The sequence below is a fragment of the Episyrphus balteatus genome, chromosome 2 (assembly GCF_945859705.1).
Source record: "Episyrphus balteatus chromosome 2, idEpiBalt1.1, whole genome shotgun sequence".
Taxonomy (NCBI): domain Eukaryota; kingdom Metazoa; phylum Arthropoda; class Insecta; order Diptera; family Syrphidae; genus Episyrphus; species Episyrphus balteatus.
In genome coordinates, this window is record NC_079135.1 from 115471012 (window position 1) to 115494388 (window position 23377).

General features: G+C 31.8%; 2 protein-coding genes across 5 annotated transcripts in view; one reads left to right on the forward strand and one right to left on the reverse strand.

The window, feature by feature from the left end:
- LOC129908165 (protein stunted-like) lies at positions 1-963 on the forward strand. Of its 2 annotated transcripts, XM_055984497.1 has the most exons (4): positions 1-160; positions 254-384; positions 531-579; positions 845-963. In XM_055984497.1, the coding sequence occupies exons 1-3, from the start codon at positions 129-131 to the stop codon at positions 542-544; spliced, it is 177 nt and encodes a 58-aa protein (XP_055840472.1). In that variant the 5' UTR covers positions 1-128; the 3' UTR covers positions 545-579; positions 845-963. The 2 variants fall into 2 exon arrangements, with proteins under 2 accessions (XP_055840472.1, XP_055840471.1); XM_055984496.1 differs by lacking the exon at positions 531-579.
- Positions 964-7575: 6612 nt separating this feature from the next.
- Positions 7576-23377, reverse strand: part of LOC129912429 (adenylate cyclase type 9) — a 106505-nt gene continuing 90703 nt past the window's right edge. For 2 of the 3 annotated variants that reach the window (XM_055990646.1, XM_055990645.1), the window contains exons 3-6: positions 17845-18122; positions 12911-14041; positions 12751-12851; positions 7577-12690 (exon numbers count right to left, since the gene is read on the reverse strand). In XM_055990646.1, coding sequence (XP_055846621.1) covers positions 9743-12690; positions 12751-12851; positions 12911-14041; positions 17845-18122 — 4458 coding nt within the window. In that variant the 3' untranslated portion in view covers positions 7577-9742. Of the gene's footprint in view, positions 12691-12750; positions 12852-12910; positions 14042-17844; positions 18123-23377 lie in introns of all 3 variants that reach the window. The other variant, XM_055990647.1, reaches the window with a different exon arrangement.

Here is a 23377-nt window from a genome sequence, read left to right on the forward strand (position 1 = left end):
TCTGTCACAATTTTTCTGGCACACTTTTCCCGTGTCTTGTCAAATTCCCAAATTGAATTGAAATTTGTAAAAAAATTTTTATTCTTTTTATTTCACAAAAATAAAAACTTAATAAATCCAATTCAAAAATGACTAACGCCTGGAGAGCAGCTGGTTTAACGTAAGTTTTTTCTTTACAATAAATCAAATCATTCTCCTCAACAAAAAGAAAAAAAATTTAATATCGCGTCCATTACGTAATTATTTTTCACAGCTACATCCAATACTCGAACATTTGCGCTAAAGTCCTTCGTCAAGGACTTAAAGCCGAACTCCGTGCTGAAGCTGCCAAAAGGGAAGTGAGCCATGTTAAATTCAATCCATGGGAAAATGGCAAACCTCTTCGTAAGTATTGAAAATCTAGCAACACTTTAGACAGAGTCTCTTTTCCAATTGGATTTTAGTTTTTTTTTTAGTCAAAATTCCAAAAAAAAAAAACGAAAAGTATATTTTTATTTTATTACAATTTTTTCTTAAATAAAAATTTCCAGATGAAAGATCTTAATTTTCATTATCAGCAAATCAATGCTGACGGGAGTTGTAAGTGAAAATGAATCCCCGAGAAGTGTTCAATTAACTAATCACACCTCTCTTTTTTGTCGGTATCAATGACCGACACTTTGTTCATTGATTCCACCCATGAGTTGAATGAATTGTATTCCTAAACTCCTTGTACTAATACCTTTTATGCGTATGCAACCTCTCCACCTTTTGTGTCTTTTTTAATTCTGTATTTTTGTTATGAAAGTAATTTTATTGAAATTGGAATTAACTCATCTTTTTTTTTTGTTCTTTTCATTTGCAGGTAAGGCAACCGTCGAATAATCGCTTGATTTCGAGAGTTCAGTCATCAATTGAATTATAAATGTAATGCTTTTCCTTTTAACAATAAATAATGTAAAATAAAAAAAAACAATGTATGTATTTTTGTTTGTTTCATTTATTTGAATAATATTCATTAAAATCTGAAGTCAAGACACTTTTCAATGAAATGGCAATCATGTTCATTTTTTGCGTAGTTTATTCTGATGTCCACAAAGGTCTTTGAGTTTTTTTTTTACTTGTTGAATGAATGACAACAGAATTTCTGATTAAATTGTCTCTTGAAATAGGAATAGTTGTCTGTTCAGTTGAAGGTAAAACTGGTGAGAGTAGTTTTCAAACTTTCTAGGAATTTATTTTTTTCCCAAAGTTGCCCAAAGAGCTTTACGACTACTTCTTGTATTTCTATTCTCAAAAAGGTAGGCATTTTCTAGTCGCAGTATCCAATTAATTAAGTAAGGGTTCTGATCTTTGCGTTAGGGATGGCGGTTGTTAGTACAAAAACCGGTTTTCGGTTTTTCCGGTTTTTTTCCTTTCGTTTTAAACCGGGCCAATAAACCGGATTTTGCAAAAACCGGTTTTCGGTTTTTTTTTCTTGATTTGACATAAAAAACAAAATTAAACCAATTTGTCAACCAAAAATAAACTTTTCGAAGAAAATCCCTGAGCAATAAGCTTTTTTTAGTTTAATTTTGTTATAAGGCCCAATTTATTGTCTCTTCATTAAACTTAAATCGCCATTAAAAAAGGGAATTTTAAAATTAAAAACCAAATTCGTTTAATTCAGTCTTTTTTAAGGATTTTTTTGATGTTTGGCATCATTTACTAGTTGAGCATTAAATTTAAAAGTAGTTTTAGTTAAAACACCAAATTCGACCTTTTAAGAGGGATTTTTAAAGCAAATGGAGGTTTTAAACAGGATTTCTATTTATTCACTCTCCATTAGCGTCAAATGTCATTTCATTTATTATTTAATTAAACAAAGTTTCAGTGTCAGTTAATTACAAATGAATAAAACATGCATGAATATGGAAAAATGGGATGGTGAAAATGTGTTCAATCAATTTCATAAGACCATAACGTTTGGTAATTGGTAACTTTGGTTTTTGTGTTTTTTTTAGTTCAAACGACATGTACTTTATAGGGATGAGTTGCTTCAGGTTTTGGCCAAACAAGAATATATTTATAGGCTTGCCAGAAATTTTTGAATCTATGGGAATGAGGGTTAAATGGACAACACTTCATTTGAGATTTTTAATAGAGACAAAATTCAAAGAAATTAATGCATTTCTTATCCACTTCACAGAGCACAGAGAATATCTACACGACTAGTGAAACTAATCAGGGTTGAGATGCTGCGTAATCCTAATCATCTCAAAAATTACAATATTTTCAGCCTTTGGTTTTTAGCTGCAAATACTTACGGGACATCATTTTTGTGTTTTTATATTGTTTATCCTTCAAATCTTCAAATTTAAATATATTTTATTTGACAAAAATGTAGCTTTTGACAGTTTAATTTTTCAAAAAATAACTCTGGGATACTTTTAATGGAGTTTTAAATTTAAAATTTCCATTAAAAGTAAAGACTAACTAAAGCAGAGTTAATTAAATGAATTTTTAATGATGGAAACTTAAAGACGTCAGTAGCTAGATACCAAAGCTTTAAACTAAAACGACAAATTTCAAAATTTAATTGTCCCTAAGAGTTCTTAATTCACTCTTATAGGAGTTTTGAGGAATTTTTTAAGTTGAATATGAATGAAAATTTATAATTGTATGGTAAGTTGAGAGAGGGAATGAATGTTTTGAGAATTTTCAATTTTTTGTCTCGTCGGATCTTATTTTGTTGGACGTTTTTTTTTCAGCCGGTTTTTTTTCGGTTTTTCGTTTTTTTTTTGTAAAAACCGGTTTAAACCGCCAGGACAAAAAAACCGAAAAAAACCAGTTGACCGAAGCAAAAAAAACCGAAACCGGTTTAAACCGGCCGGTTTTTCCCATCCCTACTTTGCTTAGCTGGCAGTGGCGTATCCAGAAAAAAAATTTGGAGGGGGGTGGAAAATTTTTTAGAGGGTAAATTTTTACCTATACCAAAAATTTTTCTGTCTTTTTTATTAATCTTTGATCGAGAGTGAAGCGGTATAGTAGCATTTTACTGTTCTCGACAGCTTCGTACTACTGTCTCCTCCTTTTACATTCAAAGTAACTAGTGTTTTTTTTTCAAATTCTTGTGTCCCAAACATTTTACACAAAGAGCTACCACAAGGAGTTGAGTCATCCTTACAAAAAAAACACTTTATTTCATTCGAACTTTGTCATGTGCTGAATTCAAAAGTGTTTAGAGATTTATTCCTATTACGTCTAGCTTTTGAGCACCCATGTTCCGAAATTCGACCGAAAGTGAATTGAAATCACTTTTCAATTTCACGTGAAATGAAATATCATATTCTTCATTTCGAAAACTTCAAAATTGCTTCGAACTGTCAAATATAATTGCAAATTTTAAAACAAAAGTGAATTAGGTTAAGTTAGATTCATTGAAAAAGGTACCAAATTCACGAACAGAAACAAAGTGAATTGAATTCCATCAAAAAATCTAAATGAGTGAAAAAATGCAGAGAACCTAATTTTAATTTCGGCAAGTGAATGCGCAAAAAGTGAAATGCTGAACCTGAAAGTTTCAAAAATTTGTTTTCAATGAAATTCTTTTTGATGTTTAATCCGAAATATAAATTTTTCGTTATGTGCTGCTTTTTTAATACAAATCAGAAGCGCAACCATTAATTATGTTGACCACTAACATTTTGGAATTACAAAAATGTCTATTTTCAATATCTTTGAGAAAAATATTATTTTTGAAAAAAAAAAAGTAAATTATGTAAGTTTGTATACTTATGACGTTTTCTTTCACTCCAATGAGAGTACCCTTTTAGTACTTATTTTTGCACTTTTGAACCACACTTTGACGCCACAAAAGTGTAAAAAAAAATTACTCCGGAGTAATTTTAGTACTTCGGAGTACCCCGGATTTAATCCACATTTTTTGTCAGATTTACACCGATTTGCACCCCCTGAGCCCCTCCTCAATACGCCACTGGTAGCTGGAGTCAGTTGGGAAATATAATTAGCTGAAAAAAGCTTGTTGTTACAGGCACAAATCCTCAATGGATTTTTGAGCCGCTTGAAGGCTTTAGTCATAATCAAATCATGCATATTGTGATGAAAATTGTCGGAGAAAAGGGATACCAATCAAAAAGTTTCCGGAAATTTGGCTATCTTTCCACTTTTTCATAAGAAACAAAAAGGGAACACAATTAAAACGGAAAAGGTCTGATATAGGCCTTCTCTCGAACGCATTTTCCCGAGTTTTTTTTTATTAGGAATAGGTTTGTATTTGTAAGGGAGTAATTATTACGATTGTTCAATAGTTACAATATATGTATGTTGAAAGCAATTAAAGAAACTTGTATAGCATCTTATTTATAGGAACAATGCGTTGTGAAGGCGACAAGGTGACATGGCAACAAGGCGACATGGCGACAAGGCGATATGGCGACAAGGCGAAATGCTTACATTTTCGGAACTGTTTGGGATAGAATTTTGTTTGATAATTTTTTTTTTAGAACAGTCATGTCATATGTAAGGGTAGCCTTCAGCCATTTCAGGTATCCATTTAAAAATCAAATTTTCGTAAACGTGACATTGACTTCTTTTTAAGTTTTGGTTTTAGTTGTAGATTAACACTTAATTACTACAAATTGTCATCTATTTTTTGAAGGCACTAACGATTTTGAACTTTTTTTTCTAAAAATGTATGATTTTATATATAAAAAGTTTATAGTAGTTTTCAACTATCCTTAAAACGTTTTAGAACGGTATTTTTCAAATTATGAGTTATGATTGCTTGAAGAATACCGGGTTCAAACGGTTTAAGGGCCAATTTATTGAGCCTCCATTAAATTTTGAAATTTATCGTTTTAGTTAACAGCGTTGTTAACTATTGACGCCTTTAAGTATACATCATTAAAAAATTCATTTAGGGCCAATTTATTGAGCCTCCATTAAATTTTGAAATTTATCGCTTTAGTTAACGGCCTCGTTAAACTATTGTCGCCTTTAAGTATACATCATTAAAAATTCATTTAATTCACTCTTCTTTAGTTAAAGTCCTTACTTTTAATGGAAACTTTAAATTTAAAACTCTGTTAAAAATATCCTAGGGATTTTTTATTTTGTTTGAAAAATAATCTGTCAAAAGCTACAATTTTGTGAAATCAAATAGATTTGAATTGGAAGAAAAACCAAAAAACTATGACCCGTAAGTATTTTGCAGCTGAAAATGCCAGAAAATGCAAGAGATTAACCAAAGAATGCTACAACCTACAATTGAAACCTTGAGAAGAAGAAGGATTTAAGTGAAATTTTTAATTTTTTCCATCGGTGTCAATTAACAACTTAAATTTAAGTGTTATCGGCATTCATCTCGTGTCATTGGTTTAGAAGTAAGCTTTATATCTCTTCTTCTCATGGCTTCAATTGCAATGTTATGTACATATGTTATGTATGTATTATGCAGCATCTCAAAAATGATTAGTTTTGAAGTGGAGAATATAATCTAGTAGATCTAGTATTATCTGTGCGAAGTAGACAAGAAATGCATTAATTTCTTTGAATTTTGTTCTTTTTTATGGTACAAATGCATGTGTGTATACCTACAAAAAATTCTAGTCTGGACTTTTTTCATAATTGTGATGTTTTTTTAATAATTCTTTAGCTCATTTGACATTTTTCAAATAAAATAATAATTCAAATAAAAAAAATAAATGAAATGACATTTGACACTAATGGAGAGTGAATAAATAGAAATTCTGTTTAAAACCTCCATTAGCTCTAAAAATCCCTCTTAAAAGGTCGAATTTGGTGTTTTAACTAAAACTACTTTTAAATTGAATGCTCAATTAGTTAATGATGCCAAACTTCAAAAAAATCCTTAAAAGAGACTGAATTAAACGAAATTGGTTTTTAATTTTAAAATTCCCTTTTTTAATGGCGATTTAAGTTTAATGGAGAGTCAATAAATTGGGCCTTAATTCACTCTACTTTAGTTAAAGTCTTTACTTTTAATGGAAACTTTAAATTTAAAACTCCATTAAAAATATCCTAGGGATTTTTTAGTTTTTGAAAAATAAAACTGTCAAAAGCCGAAATTTGTCAAATCAAATTTTTTTGAATTTGAAAATTTGAAGATTTTAATTAAAAACAATATATGAAAAAACATAAAAACTAAGGCGCGTATTTTTTTGGAGCTGAAAACACAAGACAAATTCCCACAGACAAGAGTCGCGATATACAAAAGTGTTCTGAAATGTTCTGAGATGATTATATAATGCAGCACCTCAACCCTGATTGGTTTCACTAGTAGTTTTTTGTTTTTAAGTGGAGAAGATAAATCTAGGAGATCTAGTTCTATATGTGCCTTTCTGAGCTAAGAAATGCATTTTCTTAGAATTTTCTTCTATTAAAAATCTAAAATGAAGTGTTGTCTCTCCCCTCTAAAATATCAATGAAAGAATTTCTGATGAGTTGCAGTCATTTTATATATGCATTACTTATTTATGGAATAAATACATTTACATACATACATATGTACCTACAAAAAATTCGCGTCTGGACTTTATTCATAATTGTTTTGTTGTTTTAATATGTTTTAATAATTCTTGACGTTTTTCAAATAAATTAATAAAATTAAACAATAAAGAAATGACATTTGACTCTAATGGAGAGTGAATAAATAGAAATCCTGTTTTAAACCTCAATTTGCTCTAAAAATCCCTCTTAAAAGGTCGAATTTGGCGTTTTAACTAAAAGGGCTTTAAAATTTAATGCTCAATTAATTAATGATGTGAAACTTCAAAAAAATCCTTAAAAGAGACTGAATTAAACGAATTTTGTTTTTAAATTTAAAATTCCCATTTTTAATGGAGATTTAAGTTTAATGGAGAGTCAATAAATTGGGCCTAAGTGTACTCACTGGGAAATTAAATTTCAAAAAATTTAAAAAGAATTGAGTTCAAACGAAAATCTTCATTGACTCACCTTCACAGTTTACCTACCGTTTTCCAAGGACTGCATATTATCTTCTCTCTGTTATCCATAGAAATAAAACAATTTACTTGGAAATGTTCATTTTAAATATAATATAATATTTCAATATTTAATATCTATTAATGTAAGTAAATAAATTGGGTACATTTTTGTTTTTGTATTGTTATAAAATAATATCTATTTATCTGCTTAGTTAAATATATAAGTGTGTTATTTATAATGTTAAAATAGTTTTAGTCTCTTTTTATTTTTAATTTGTTTTTATTGTTGGTTTTATTTTTTCTGTTTTTGTTTTTAATTTTCATATAACAAATTCTATAAAATAAAATTTAATAATATGTAAAAAACATTTGTGTACATTTATATTAATGGATTTTTTGTTGTTGTTGTTGAGTCTAAATGTATTAAAGTTACATTAATATCATATATAAATACATTAATTAATTTATTTTTTAGTTTTAAAATTAAAATTTTATAATTTATATTTTTTGTTTTCCTTTTGAATTAACAATATGCTAAAGTAAAATAATATAGTATAATAATAATAATTTATGCGATCAAGACACTATATTTATATTTAAATATTTTTATTATATACAAATAATTTAAAACAAAAGAAATAACGAATTATAAAGTTTCTGTTTTGGTATCAAATTCTAAAAGTAAGTATATTTTTTTAAAATAAAAATGTAACACAAAAATAATTTTAGAAAAAAAAAAATAAGGCAAGAAGTAATGTGTGTATGCGCGGATATTATTAAAATTAAGTTAACAATATTAAAATAAAAATAATCCATATATAAAATCAATAATTAGGATCACATACATAAATATAATTTAAAAGCCTTAACTAAGCTCAAATTTTTTACACGCACATATTGGCTAAGAGTATATTTTCTAAATGTAAATATATATAATTTTGTTTTTTTTTTTTTAAATTAAGATTACAAAATAAAAATGAAAATATTTTATTATTTATACATTTATGTTAACAAAGTTGTATTTATTTGTTTTAAACATATACAATTTAATATATATATATATATTCAGGTAACAGACCTTTGAGGAGTTTTTATCTTTTTTTATTTTTGTTTTTCTTTCACACATTTAAAAAATATTTTTTTTTATTTTTTTATAACTTTTGTTATATTATGTTATTTTGTTTTTATTAAAGCCCTCAATCGTTTTATTTAGTTTAACAGTTTATCACACGTTGACAAGAATTCTTTTACTATGATTCTTTATTTTTAGTTATTTAAATTGTTTCTTTAATGAAAAAGGTTTTTTTTTACTTCTTATTTGTGTTTGCGAAACATTGCAATAGTCCCACTCTTTTAGAGGGAAACTGCTCATCAGTAGATGATCTAGTACATTTACTACTTTGAAAAGGCGTTCCACTGAAAATCCCTTATAAAGTCCATACTTATAGCAGTTTGCAACCTCCAAAGAACGAGACTGATATTATTGGGAAGTGTAATTTGAGTTTAAAGTCAGCCATAACTATGTTAAAAAAAACACTCACTCGGTCTTATTTCACCATCACAAAGTGAAATAAGGCCAATTCGAACTTTTGAACTTCTGTGCAATTTGACCGTGTGCAAATTGGTCTTAAATTTATCCTTGGCTAAAAAATATAAACCAATTTGCACACGGCGTTAGTCTAAGAGATTCTAAATACAGAGCGTTGGGCGCCATTTTAAATAAGGCTTAGAATAATCAACACTGGTTTAAATTCGGTATTTGTGAAAATTTTTTAAACTGGGAGAAGACATCTCATGGAACTTTAGTTTTTTTGTGAATTTGAAAGCAGAAACTTTTGAATCTTTTAGAATTCTAGTTTTAGAGAGTTTGATAAAATAAAACCCAAAAATCGCACGATGAGATCTCGTCTCTGTCTTGGATGCGAAATCCACTGCAGACAGTTTTCCATCACTTCTTCAAACTCATCTTAAGGAATATTAGGAGGAACATAAGACCCAACATTTTTATTTGGAACTTATGTCTCGATGGGAGGATCGTTATTCCCTAATTGAATTTCAGACTTATGATTCCTATGAATTTGATAAATTGCTATAGGGCGAAATGTGGACATTTTATTTGGAATTATTTCGTTTTCGTAAAGTGAAATAACGCCGAATTTTGAAATTCGGCTTTATTATGTCAGATTCATCAAAGTGGAGAATTTGACATGCTAGAGAGAGATTTATTGATGCTGGCTTAGAAGCCAACTATTGGTGGCTTTTAAATAGGCACGTTCGGGAAATATTAGGGATTAAATATTTGTCAACGTCATTTACATGTAAAAAGAGTTAGGGATAGAATTGCCATAATTGGAAGAATTTTGTTTGACAGCTAGCCAATCAGAGAGCAGAGCAGAGAACAATAGTGACGTAAGCCATAAAATTCAGTTTTAAGCTACGAGAGATTTAAGAAACAGGGTTTTTTAAAACAACACTTTATTGAGTGCCATCTAGTTTTGAGTGTAGCTAGCTGCATAAATCTGTTTTTTATATTTAAATAGATATTTTAAGAGACCAATTGTTATGAAAAACTCATTTTTGAAAAAAAAAGTGGTTTACGTCTCTAACTTCATATAAAAAATTGGATCATCAAATTAACTTTTCGTCCATTTTTCACACAAACTTGAATTCAGTTTCTAAGTAGGACATTAAATAAGGGAATGATATCAAGATATTGCCAAGCTGGCTAACATATAATATTGTATGTCTCTATTGCTTGACTTAAACTCAACTACACAACCCAACTGCATTTTTGTTTAACAATCTTCTTTCTCACCCTCAACCCCATCTTCGCCCTCACTTACACCTTCACCATCACACTCACCCTCATTCTCCTCCAAAACTTCTTTTTCCCCTTGATATAAAAATACCTCCATGTGATCCTTTCCCTTCACATAAACTTCCCCGCGAGGTTCAAATACATACCTATCCTCCAAATATGGCAAACAATCTTTTCCAACCTGAAGTCTCCCTGGAATTCCCGTCGAATCCATGCGACTTGCCACATTAACAGCATCACCCCAAATGTCATAATGCAATTTACTCGTTCCAATTACACCAGCTGTCACATCTCCAATATTGAAACCTATTCGTAGAATCAAATTGAATTCTAGTAGATCCTTATTAAACGAATCCACAACAGACTGCATAGCTTTGGAAAATTCCATTAGTGCATGAATATGATGATTATTATCACCTCGATTGAGTGGATCCAATCCACTAGCTGCCATAAAAGTACTACCAATCGTTTTGATCTTCTCAACACATCGAAATTCCGGTCTCGATAATTGTTCGTCAAAATCACCAATAAGTTCGTTAAGTACTCGCAGATATTCCTTGCCACCTAAATAACTTTCGTCGTACATTTCGTTGAAATTAACAATACTTGCAAAAATTATCGCAACATTTCGATGATTTTCTGAATATTTAGCGGTATTTTTCAAATGTTCTGCAACATGTTTCGGTATGATATTGTGCAACAACATGTCCGCTTGATTTTTCATATTTTGCACACGAATTTTATCTTGATTGGCAACTGCATTTCCATAAAATGTCAATCGATAACCTATTTCAAATTCTCTATTCAGCAACCATACGAGAATTAGGATTAGTAGAAGATCGAGATAGATTTCCACATGGTAATCATGAAACCATTGGACTTCTTCCGAAATTATAGTGTGCGTATTTGGCATAATCGAGGGCTCTGTTGAATTGACAAGATCACTTCGATTGACGTAATCTGTCAGTTGGCTAACTGCAATCCCAACAAATCCCATAGCTGCTAGAAATGCCAAAATATTCCGCATCCAGCAATTCAGCTGTGTAAAATTGCAGAAATGAACAATACAAACGAATATCAGGAAACCGTAATGGTATTCGAAAGCTTGCAGCAAATTTAGATCCAAGAGAAGGAAATGTATAATGATCAAGACCGCTGGCATTGACATCAAAACTGCCAGACACGTATGCCAGGGGTACCAACTTGAAATCGCCTCGAATATCCGATCCGCACATGATTCCTTCTGCGTTGTTTTATCTTTACCATTATTTCGACGACACATTTGTCGGGTAAAAAGAAACAAAGCAAAAAACTGAATGCCGGTGAAAAGTGAGAAGACAGCCACCCAAATGTGAAAATATGAGACGGTAGATGGCGCCATGAGAAAAAGCGACGCTGCAATGCAAAAGTACACCGCAATGCCAACAAAAATGTCGATGTAAGTATTATAGCGAGGTGTTGCCAGCGTTGGAGGGCCTTCGGTTTCATTTTCGTTGCCAAATCGATGAGCCTTCGAACGGAATTCCCTCTCCATTTGATGCGATTTAAAGAACAAGCTGAATCGTGTAAGCGGAGGTTTAACTAAGTAACTCCGCTGCGATTTAGCATTATCTCGAACACAGCGTATCAATTGGAGATCGGATTGTTTTCTCAGTTGTTGCAGGCATGCCGCTAATGGATCCGCAACATGTTGCTGCGGATGAGCGGGTGGAGGAGGTGGAATGTGGACGGGGATTTGTATTTGCAGATCACCGATATTTGAGATGCTGGAAGTGGAACTCGTAAAGTAACCGGAAACTCTATGTTGCGAAATGGCCGCGGTCTGATTTAGAGCGTAGATCTGCTGCTGAATACTTGACCGCCGACTGTTACTCTTGATTCCAGAGTCTTTGCGGCTCGTCGCTGAAGGACATATACTTAAGATGTCACAATGTTGAGACGGTGGCAACGGTGGCGGATGCTGATGATGCTGATGATGATGATGCTGGTGTGCTGAATCATGTTTCGCAGCTGCTAATGTGGACGCACGCGGTCTACCTTCAGGCGAGGCATCCCAGTGACACGACTGGCCAGACATACCCGATCTCCCACATTGCGATCGATAGCTACCCGATCGACCGAATGGTGAAATATCACTACGCGATTGTGAGATGTATGATCGGATATCAATGATATCGTCGAACATGGAATGCTGTCCGGGAGAACAGCAACTTCCGTCTGGCGATTTAATCATTGACGCCGAGGCAGCATGGCCTGGTCTTTGTGGAATGTCTAGCGTGCAGGTGGGCTTCGTGGTCTCAATTAGCAGTGGAATCTGCTGATAGCCATTCTGTTCGAGGCATATGACAATTTCTTCCGGTGGTCGGGGTGGTGCAGATTTAAGCAAACCCGTCGTTGGTTCGGCTCTTTTGAAATCTTCGATTTTTTTGAGAAAACGCGGTACTCGCCAGTTTTTCAGTCTTGCCTTTGTTTTATTTTCTTCTTCCGGATTGGTGTGAGGCTTTAATGTCGACCCGGGATTGGAGCCTTTACAACAACCTTCATCATCGGAATCCAAACTTCCTGGAAGGGATTTTGTGGTAATAATTATTGTAGGATTAGTTTGTGCTGAATTATTGTTTGTGCTTTTGTCGGCATCTTGTGGCTGATGGCCGTTCGATTTTTTGCGCATTTTCATTGTAAGTGATGTCAGTCGTGGTCGTATAGAAAGCAAAGGTGATGGATTAAGTGAGCTGGATGTTTGGCCAACTGGTGAAGCTGGCGGAACGTTGGGATGTATGACAGACACATTGGTGGCACTCTGTGATAAAGAGTGTTCGTTGTGGTAGGCTAGCAAGTAGTTGGAGCCATTTCGAGCACTAGGACTAAGACTATTATTTCGAGAGATCTCTTTTTGTCGACCTACAACAAAATATGTTCGTTGACCTAAAAAAAATTGAAATTCAGCAGTTTGTAAGCAGATAATTTTTTGTCAGCACAACTTACCCATAACTTCTTCGCCTTCTTCCACAAAATAGGCATCTCCCAAAAAGTTCAATGTTGCCTCGGAGATGTGAACTTGTTCTGGTTTCCCGGAAGACTCCATTCTTGATAAAAAAAATAAAACTTAAAACTTGCAAGCTTTAAGATTTTTCAAAAGTCTTACTTGTTAGCTAGCGTTACATCGTTACTCCAGACGTCAAACTTGACTCTACGAGTTCCCACAATCCCACATAAAACCGTACCAGTATGGACGCCAACTCTCATTTTAACACCTTCATGTCGTTGAGCATCAAAACATCTCATAGCATCGATCATGCCCAAGCCCATTTCCACGCAACAAATTGCATGATCAGGTCTCGGCTCAGGACATCCCGAAACACAGTAATAACAGTCGCCAAGTGTAGAAATCTTCTCACATCCATTTAAAGTACAGAGATCGTCAAATCGTTCGAAAAGATCATTCAATATCTCAACCAGTTGTTCAGCATTTTTTGTCGACGACATTTTGGTGAAACCGACAATATCAGCAAACAAGATGCTTACATTTTCCATACTGTGCATATGAAATGGCCTAAACAGTGACTTAACATCATTCGATGATCTCGGCCGCATATGTTTCGGACTCATAAGTTCTGGTTGTTCCATTCCGCCCTCATTCAGCAACATGTCAGCAACTTTCGGTGGCATCACAGAATGAATCATCTTCTCTTTCAGCTGTTTCTCCATTTCCAGTTGCCTTCGTACCAATAAATTCTGTCCAATTTTCATAAATGTACCACGCATTCGAACAACATTCATCACCAGCACATGCACCCCTACCAAATGCACGCTGAATTGCAATAATATACGCAATATCAAAACTTTATAACAATGTTCACTGGAAGCTCCATGCACTGCTGTATTACCAGCTACCAAATGACTTAATGTCTCAAATAGTATTGAATATGTGATAGCAATGACAGCACTAAGCCATAATTTCATTGGTATTGCTGTGTAAATGAGTAGAATGATTTCTAGGCAAATGGCGAAATGTCCCAATGGACTAAATGCGTTGCTGGTGAAACTTAGAAAACCTAATGAAGCCGTACAAAGAATAATGGCTGTTAAAGCTGATGTAATATTTGAATGAGCTCGATACATGTCGCAATGGGTGAAACATAGTGCTAGAATTGTTATTATCGATAGAATCGAGAAGGAACTTGAGATTTCCCGCCAATAGTCATCGGAACCGCTGCCGATCATAAAGTATAGGAACCACGCCAACGAGCAAATTAAAATGTATGATAGCGTAAATCTGAAATTTGAAAAAAAAAACATAATTACAAACTTTTAAATTTTAGATAAATTTGATAAATTAATTATATTTGTGTATACAAAGGAACAAAAGACAAAAGGGAGTTTTATAAACTGGTTTTGAGGCCTTTTTGCATTGTGGTTAAAAGTTTAATTTTAACAACGAATATTGACACCCACTAGAGTTTCAAATATTATTAGATTGTCATAACTCATAACTCTGAAGAGAATATTTCGTTGGAATAAAATTATGATGACCTTGAGCCTATAAATAAGGGAACTCTATCGTTGCAAACAATAATGCTACCAACCCTTGAACAGAAATGAATAGTTTAAATTCAAATAAAAATTGATCTCTATCAAGGACTTATGTATACGTCGCGTCGTGTTGAAAATATTTTAAATTTTCAGCTAGACTCTTTAAAATTTATGCATAAATCATATAAAGCGTACAAGTGATGGAAAAGATGATTTTTCTGAAACCGGAAATTGGATTAGGCATGTGTGCAGGAAAATATTATTTATATATTTTTGAGTGTTAAAATATTTCCATTTGAATAGAAAAATATGCTCCATTCTTTTATTTTAGATAGCTTCTATAACAATCGAGAAAACATGTTGAAATGAATTTGTCATTTAACTACAAATGAAAGAGAAAGCGGTCCATATTGAAATATTCATAGGTATATCAAAAATTTTACTACGGATTATGGGTTTGAAAATTTTACAGTTGAAGAAATTCAGTTGCAAAATATCAGGGAAGTCAAATTAAGCCTTATTAAGGCCTTACAGAAGCTATTGTAATCTTCTGTAAGACTAGGAACACAAATGTAGTCGAAATTGTTGTTTTCGAAAATTGAATGATCGCTCTATTACTATTACTATTTACACAGTACAACGCAGATAAATGTAATAGAAGCTCATCAGGCTAAATCATCATTTACAAGCTTTTCCTTCTAGCAAACATGCAACGAGTAACATTCAGCTATATCAGCCCTGCAAGTTATCCAGTTGATCATACTCTATGTGATCTTGGAAATAATTAGCTACCTACTACTGCTTACGGAAATCAAATTTTATCAAACTTAACGACCTTCAAATTTAAATAGGAAATAACCTCCTGTCTGACACTAAATGCTCCTTCAAATTGATTAACAAAAAAAAGAAAATGAGATTGACTTCCTTCGAGCTTTGTCTTCTCTAACTCCACTTCTTCCGATCTTATAACAATATCTAACATTTTTATTTCCTTCTTTCAATTATGTTGACAATGACTTTGCCAAAGCCTTTGATAAAGTATCTCCCAAAATCACTCCTCTTAAACTTTAAGCCCTAGGATTTCTACCAAGCTTTACTTGTTGGGCAACCTCATAACTGATGAACCGAACAGAGTTCTGTTTCCAAACATATCTATGCCACATTGGAGTTCTTCAAGACAGGCACCTTGAACCAATGAAGTCTGTGACCATTCATCCTTATTACGCTTGTTGTTTGCACTTATTCGCGACTCGCTTTCGAAGGTTTTAGTGAAGCAATTTATCATATCATAGGGACGAAGGGCAAAAAGCGGATGGAACGGTGAAGTTTAACCATAACAAGAAGCTTGTTTAAGAAATTGCTGAACAAAGCCCAATTCTTGCCCACTTTCATCTGCATCATAATTTTAACGCCAGCATTATATTTGTTCTAAATAATAAAACCATTTTTAAATTTTTATAATGCGCAAAAAGTTTTAAAATAATTTACTAAAAACAATCATTTCTTATGTAAAGTGAAAAAATCATTTCCATAACCGAAAAATTCATTTTTTTGATATAACAACCTATAATAAGTTTTATACCACCTGATATATGTATATATATAAAATATATATATATCGATTATGTCTATTAGGCATCTACAAAAAGAGCTAGAATGTTTTGAACTCGATCAATTTTCATCAAAAATAGCAAAAAAAGCATATAATTTTATGTTCTCACGCTATTGAATCAATTTTTCTTTAGACAACCTATAAAAAATTTTATATCAGGAAAAAGCTTATAATTTCACCTTTTATATGACGTTTCAATTCAATCTTATTTAAAGCCAACTATGTCGAAATTCCAAATTGAGATTACGGTGGTTGTTCATGATCAACAGATCTCCACAGGTTTTTTGAGGTATTTCGCAAGTTTTTTAATTTAACATTGTGTAGCTTGTAGTGAATGTACAGTTATGTGTGATACACCAAATGAAAGGTAACATCATCAGGATCATAAAGTTAAATCAAATTTGTATTTGCTTTAGCTCAAAAGATATAACCTGTTGAATTATAAAACTTTATTTTACCGCTATCTCAAAATTGTGACTTGATTGAAATTTTGTCTATTATCTATCTACAATAAAAATTTCATTTATTTATCTGTTGAAGAAAAAAAGATAAAAATAAAAAACGGTCAAAAAATGTCAAACAACTTGGGAAAAAAAAATTGTTTTTCCCGTTATTCGGTCAAAAACCATTTTGAAATACCAATTTTTTGCACATGTATGCGCACAGTCATAGACTACATGTTCTATAAGCTTGAGATTTTTTGAATGCTACAAAAAATTAAAAAAAAATAAAAAATCACCCCAAAATAAGTAGGTGTTTTTCAAAAATTCATATTTCGAAACGCAGAGACCTAAAAACAAAATCCGACGTTGAATGACGTTTTTCAAATTGTCAAAAAAAATTCCCCTACCTATAATCACTACTTTGTCAAAGGTCTACCTCATGTTTTAGTTTTACAATACCATTAATAGCTTGGTTTTAAAATTTTTTTTGGAATTTTTTCAATACCATTGTCAGTCTTGCATTAAATTTATCTATTGATTAAAAAAAAAATTCAATTCTTTACTTTGTCGCGTTTAGAAAATAGCCAATTTTTTGAAATTTTGTTTTACCCCTATTTAAACTATAAAAAGATGGAATTTTTTAAAATCCTTCAAATTTATTTAACTTTTAGGTTATTACCTTTCAAATAAGCTATAGATGATTTTTGTATCTCTAAAAGTTTATTTTTAATTTTTAATTGAAATTTTTGCCGCACTGCGAAAGTGCGAGAGAAAATGGCGTCACTTTTTTGTGGTGGCTGCCATGGTTCATCGATTTATAAGACGTTATAACGTCAAAAATTAAGTCCAAGGAAGGTGCAACTGACCTGGATTTCAATAAACATGCAAAACCTTAATTAAAACTTTATTGACTGTTCAAACTGAAAACCCTTTACAAGCAGCATAAAATTCTGCAGGTGCAAAGTCACAAACAAATGATTTTGAAAAACTTCAATTTACGAATCGGTTTAAGAGTTATTTTCTATTTTTTTGCCTAGCTTCTGTTACGTTACCATCAAGATTATAAAAATACGTATGTATGTATGATTCAAGCCGAACATTTGAATTTAACCGAACGAAAACAAAATGTTACCCAACCGAACTGAACATGACTTAATACACAGGTCTTTGGCCTGTCACTCCATGCTTTTAATTGAAATTCCTCTAAACTTCTATAACAATAAATAGATTTGAGATCCTTTTTAAGCATCTTCAATCCCCTATTGCTCATATATTCGTGTCAGATGTTGTTTAAGTCACATAATTTTTTACTTTGCAAAACTTTTGAGAAATTAATTATACTTTAGGTACTTCCTACATTCACGAACCCTTGTTATATTATTTTCAGTCATTAAAACCATAAACTTGCACTTCTGTTGTTAACTACCCCCATTATTTTCAATTGCGATGATGTTAAATAAAATGAAAATAAAGTTTAAAGTTTTTACTCACCGATAACGCATTCGTATGTGTGGAAAAAGACTGGTCAAATACTGTCCCTCCAGCACAGGTGAGTCAAATTTCGGATCCATCCAAGATTTTGCTGCAGCTCTTTCGAATGCAACTGGTAGCATAACGCTGCAACAAGAATGTCTTCGTCCTGTTTGACTCAGATAGGACTGTATATGTGGAGCTAGAGCTATTTGTATATCATCAGTTGAATTTGCCCGACTATCATTGACTAGAACTCCTGGTGGCATAGCCGTAAAAGTGACTGATTGCCTTCTTGACTGTAAACAAATAAAATAACAGAGAAATAAATATAAATAAATAAATTCAAGCAAGCAAGACAAAAAAAGCTATTAAAATTGAGGTTTGAATGGGAACTTTTATATGTTCTTATTTCTCTTCGAATAAATTAACCAATAAATCTCCTCCAAGAAAAAAAGCAATGGTTTATTTGATAAATGTGTGTAATTTTCTGTTTTCTAACTTACATCCTTCTTCTTCACGAAAACAAAACATATTCAAAGAGCTCTAATGTTTCGAAAAATTAATCAAAATGATGTGGTAAATCTTCATCAATATAACAACAACCCCAATTACTTAGAGGATTTTTCTTTAACTTAAACAACATTCCGACCAAATATTTTTGTTCTATATTTAAACTTAACTAAATGAATTTGGAATGCAAACTGAATTTCCAAGTCAAAACCCAGATACATGATACTCTACTTGGCAAAGTGATTTGACTTTTGACGGGTTTTTGTCAATAATTTTTTTTTTTTTTTTTGTTCGTTGTTGTGCTTTTGAATATTTATAAAAATAATTAGGAGATGGAGCAGTTCTATTCTTAGACTTGTCACACCCTCAAAGGCGCTAATTGATTTCAATTCCTCACATATCTTTCTTGCTCTGTCTATGGTCACGCACGAATACTTCCTAAATATTTGAGATACAAAATTATACTTTTTTGTTGAATAACTTTATCTTAGCTTTAATACACGAGCCGAGAGGGTAGATAAATAACTCATACTTTTCTTTCAAATAGGGTGTTTTTTGAAACGTGTTAAGTTTAAAATTGAACCAGTCTAATGTTAGTATTATTAATATTTAAGAGTGAGATGAGAACAATAATTCAATGGTTGCTGACAGGTAGCTATTCGACTTTAAAGGCTCCTTTAGGGGAAGAACTTGAAAAGCCACAGAAAAAAAAAAATATAAGTTTCTTAGATTTCAAGAAGTAAAATTGTGAAAAATGGGTTAAATATTTTGCTTTTCAGATCATCAGTTATATAGAACAGTAGAAAGTTTTGAGCAAGTTCAACTTTTGACAACCCCTAAGAATTTACCAAACAAAATTGAAAAACTTTCAACTGATACCAAAGAAATTCATTCTTAATGTAAAGTAAAATTGTACCAGAGCAAAAGACCATAAGATATAACTTCAATTTCATCTCTATTGTGTGGGAATGGAAAGTTATTAGGAACTATCTTTTATGATTTTCCAAGACAAAACTTTTCAACATTCAACAATATTCACGATGCAATGTGATTTCACAGTTTTAGAGAATCATTTATGGTTTTTGATGTGTTAGTATGTAAGGGTAAAATGGTTGTCTTTTAAGAAAAACGGTTCTTTTTATTTTGTTGCTTAAATTGTTCAAATGCGTTTTTATTTGATTCTTAAGAACTTTAAAATTAGATTAGATAGCCAATAGTCCTTTCGTACCGTCAAATTACGTTTCGAAATCACTAAAATTATGAACAAGACATTCATTTCATTGCATTTTGTGGTACGCATTTCCTCTCTCAATCGATTTATTGATATTTCTTTGGGTGACAAGTAGAAAGATTTATTTTATAGTCCAGTGCATTTATGATGTTCATATATGGACGACCCAGCAGTTTGTACCACCACCAATTTTTTTTTTGCTTATTCGATAGAACATTGGCTGAATATCATTACGCTGATTTTTCGCACTTGCGAAATTCACCTTTCAGCCGCCATCTTGGATTTTAGTTTTTGTTGAATATATCGATTTCTATTTATCCTACATAAAAGTTGTATGAACAAAAAACGTAGGCAATTAAATTTCGCGTCTTTTATGTACATTTTTTCGATATTCTGAATATTAAAAAAGTTACAAGCCATAAAAGTAAAAAATAAAACGAAAAAAAGACAATTTTAAAGTTTTGAGCACTTTTTATAAAAATTATAAAAAAATGTTCCTTGAAAAGATTATATGCCTTAAAATTCTCTACAACTCTGCTATACAACTTTTTTTTGTATCGCTATAATTGATAAAGTTATTAATACTTTTTTGTTAAAAAATACCCCTTTTTTACGAAATGAGGAGATTTAAATATAAAAAAATTGCAGGTCCTGAATTTCCTCTTGCAACATAAAGCTATAAAATACTCACCAATTATTTAAAATTCAAGATCTGGTAAAAAAAAATTTAAGAAAAAAGTAAAGATAAAAAACACAAACAAAAAAGAGCATTTTTTAACAAAAAAAGTTATAATAACTTTTGTATTTATAGCGATACAAAAAAAAGTTGTATGGCAGAGTTGTAGAGAATTTCAAGGTGAATAATCTTTTTTCGGAAGGTTTTTTTATAATTTTGATAAAAAGTGCTCAAAACTTTAAAATTGTATTTTTTCTCGTTTTTTTTTACTTTTTTAGCTTGTAACTTTTTTAATATTCAGAATATCGAAAAATTGTTCATAACATAAAAGACGCGAAATTTAATTGCCTACGTTTTTCGAATCTACAACTTTTATGTAGGATAAATAGAAATCGAGATATTCAACAAAAACTAAAATCCAAGATGGCGGCTGAAAGGTGAATTTGAATTTCAGGGTAATGATATTCAGCCAATGCTCTATCGAATGAGCAAAAAAAAAATTGGGGGTGGTACAAACTGCTAGGTCAAATTATAAATGCACTGGACTATTTACCACTTATTTTAAAAGCCGAACTATAAGTGTTATGAGCTCGCATGAACTAATGTCAAAATGGCGTTTGTGAGTAAGCAAATAGACACAAGTCTTATGGGAAAGTCATAATGCGCGCGTAATTCGTTTATTAAGCATAATAAAGTGCGCTCTGAACCGTACGACAGAAATCGTGTGCATTTGTTTATTATGGTTACTTCTTGTGTTTTCAGAAACATGACAGAACAGAAATTGTTTCCCCGGGAATTTTTGTTTAGAATAAGCCTGAATTTATGTTAAAGTACACTATGTATTTACAACGCTGAAGCTTTAATAAAAATAAAAGTGTTATTCGAACGGTCAGTGTAACTTTTTGTGTAAGTAAGCTTTATCGTAGAATACCAAATACATTCGATAAAATTAGTTTTGAGTTCCATTGCGGAGTGAATTTTTAACGTATTTTGAGCTATTTTTAGTTTTATCACAAAAATTTTATTTGAATATGTTTTTATTTGTGGTTAGCTTTTAACTACTCACTACCAGGAATTGAATGAAGAGCATGGAAAAAAGAAAATTCTTGTATTCTAGCAGTAAAATTAAATAAATAAGATCACTTTAATTTTAAAATTCGATTCTGGGAGGTGCTGAAATCCACGGCCACCGAATAAATAAATAACTAAAAAAAAATCTATTACATTCGAGGTTAGATTTTTCAAAAGGGGGATAAAATCACTCTTAATTTTTTTCAAACTAAGTTGGTACCTATGCACCAAAACGAAAATCGAAATTCAGTTTTCAACCAAAAGCGGTGAAAACTGAAAATCGTATGAAAAATCATAATTTTGTTTTTAGTTCTTTTGTAGGAAACCTGTTAGGAATTAATTTTTAGGTGGATGTGGCTCGACACAAGAGCATTGGCGATGATGGGGACGGAGCGATAAAACTATAATTATTTGTTTTTATTTGCGTTTGGGGTTGCCATGTAATTTTGAGGTCTTGGTAACCAGGTTGGTCGCATGGTCTTGCTCATAGTGAGATTGTGTGACAATAGGGTGGGATATCCTCTGAGGGCATTACAGCTAGCTCTCCTTACAAACACAAGGACACAAAATTATCTTCAACAACAGAGACAAGTCAGCTTCGCGAATTTTTTGTACATTTTTGAAACGGCATGAGAAACGTAACGGCCGTCCAAGTTTCCTAACCAAAAGAACCCCGACAAACCGACGAGCTATCCTTTGGCCATGCAAGCATGCCGCGCGTTAGTGAAACTGGACACCCATCCACTTTGCTGCCAGGACAGTTTTAGAGTCCCTGTAAGCTCTAAAACCTACTGTTAGCGAACGGAGTGGATGGTTTTAGGGGTAGATATCTTCGATTGTCCGCCCTTACTCGATGTCATCTCGAGGTACACGTTACACTCTCGATTTCTAAGAAATGGCAAATACTGCTTTTATCCTCATTATCATGGCGACAAAAAACTAGTTAGGTATGATTTTTGTATCAACATTTTATCTGTAAAAAGAAAATATTAATAGTGACAAGATTCTTGTAGAATTTAAGTTTAACAAGCTTAAAACACACTGTTTAGAAAAAAAAATTAATACAAATTAGGCTTCTTTGATTTCACACCAATAATTTTATTACTAGATTCTTAAAGACTTCTAACTTAACTAAAGGTAATCTTTATATCCGCGTTTTTTTTTGCCAGTCACCCTTGTAAATACTTTGTTTTCTATTCCAATCCACTCAGATAGATTTTTAAGTGTTAAACAAAGTCAGCTAAGCAGAACTTTATTCCCATCTTTAGTAAACTTATATTTATACGTGTCTGTCCCTAACCGTGTCCAAACATTACGCGATCAAATTGCACGTTGTGTATAGTATTTTGATATTGCTTTGTTCTCAAAGAAAAGAAAAAAAAAATTACAACGAAAATGGCAAACGACACGTTAGGGATGCTGCAATGTGATAGCTTTATATACAGACACGGTGTCTAAACCCTTTTATATCATGACTGACGTAAATTTTTACAACCATTATCTAAAATGTCTTTCTCTTCTTTTTTTTCAAATGACCAAACTGATGCAATAAATATAGAATCATTGTTTTATAAAAAGCATTTTTCATTTTTTTTTTTACTTATGACAGCTTTTCCAAATCCTCTTACACCTATAAACTTATCGACAACACTCTCTTCATAAACTATTGGAAAACTCTTTTAAATGTGCGAACTTAACAGCATTAAGGCACTTTTCCAACGAACATTATAGCTCCAGAAAATACATAAAAACTCATGAAAACAAAAGTTTTATCACAAAACAGAGAATCCCATAAAACAAGGATGTTGCTCCTAAGAAAAAAATAATAAAAAAAAGTAATTCATTACTATCGTATGCTTCCTCTTAAAATCAATCATGAATTATCTCGTAAAAAATATAAAACTGTCAACACAACCCACCCATAAAAACAATAAAATTCGTTGAAATTTAAAAAACAACAAAAATATCACTCATACACCATAGTGTCCCAAATACTTTTTTTTTTGTGTTGATTTATATTTTATCTGAAATCGTTTATATCTTCTTCAAATAAATAAAAGAAA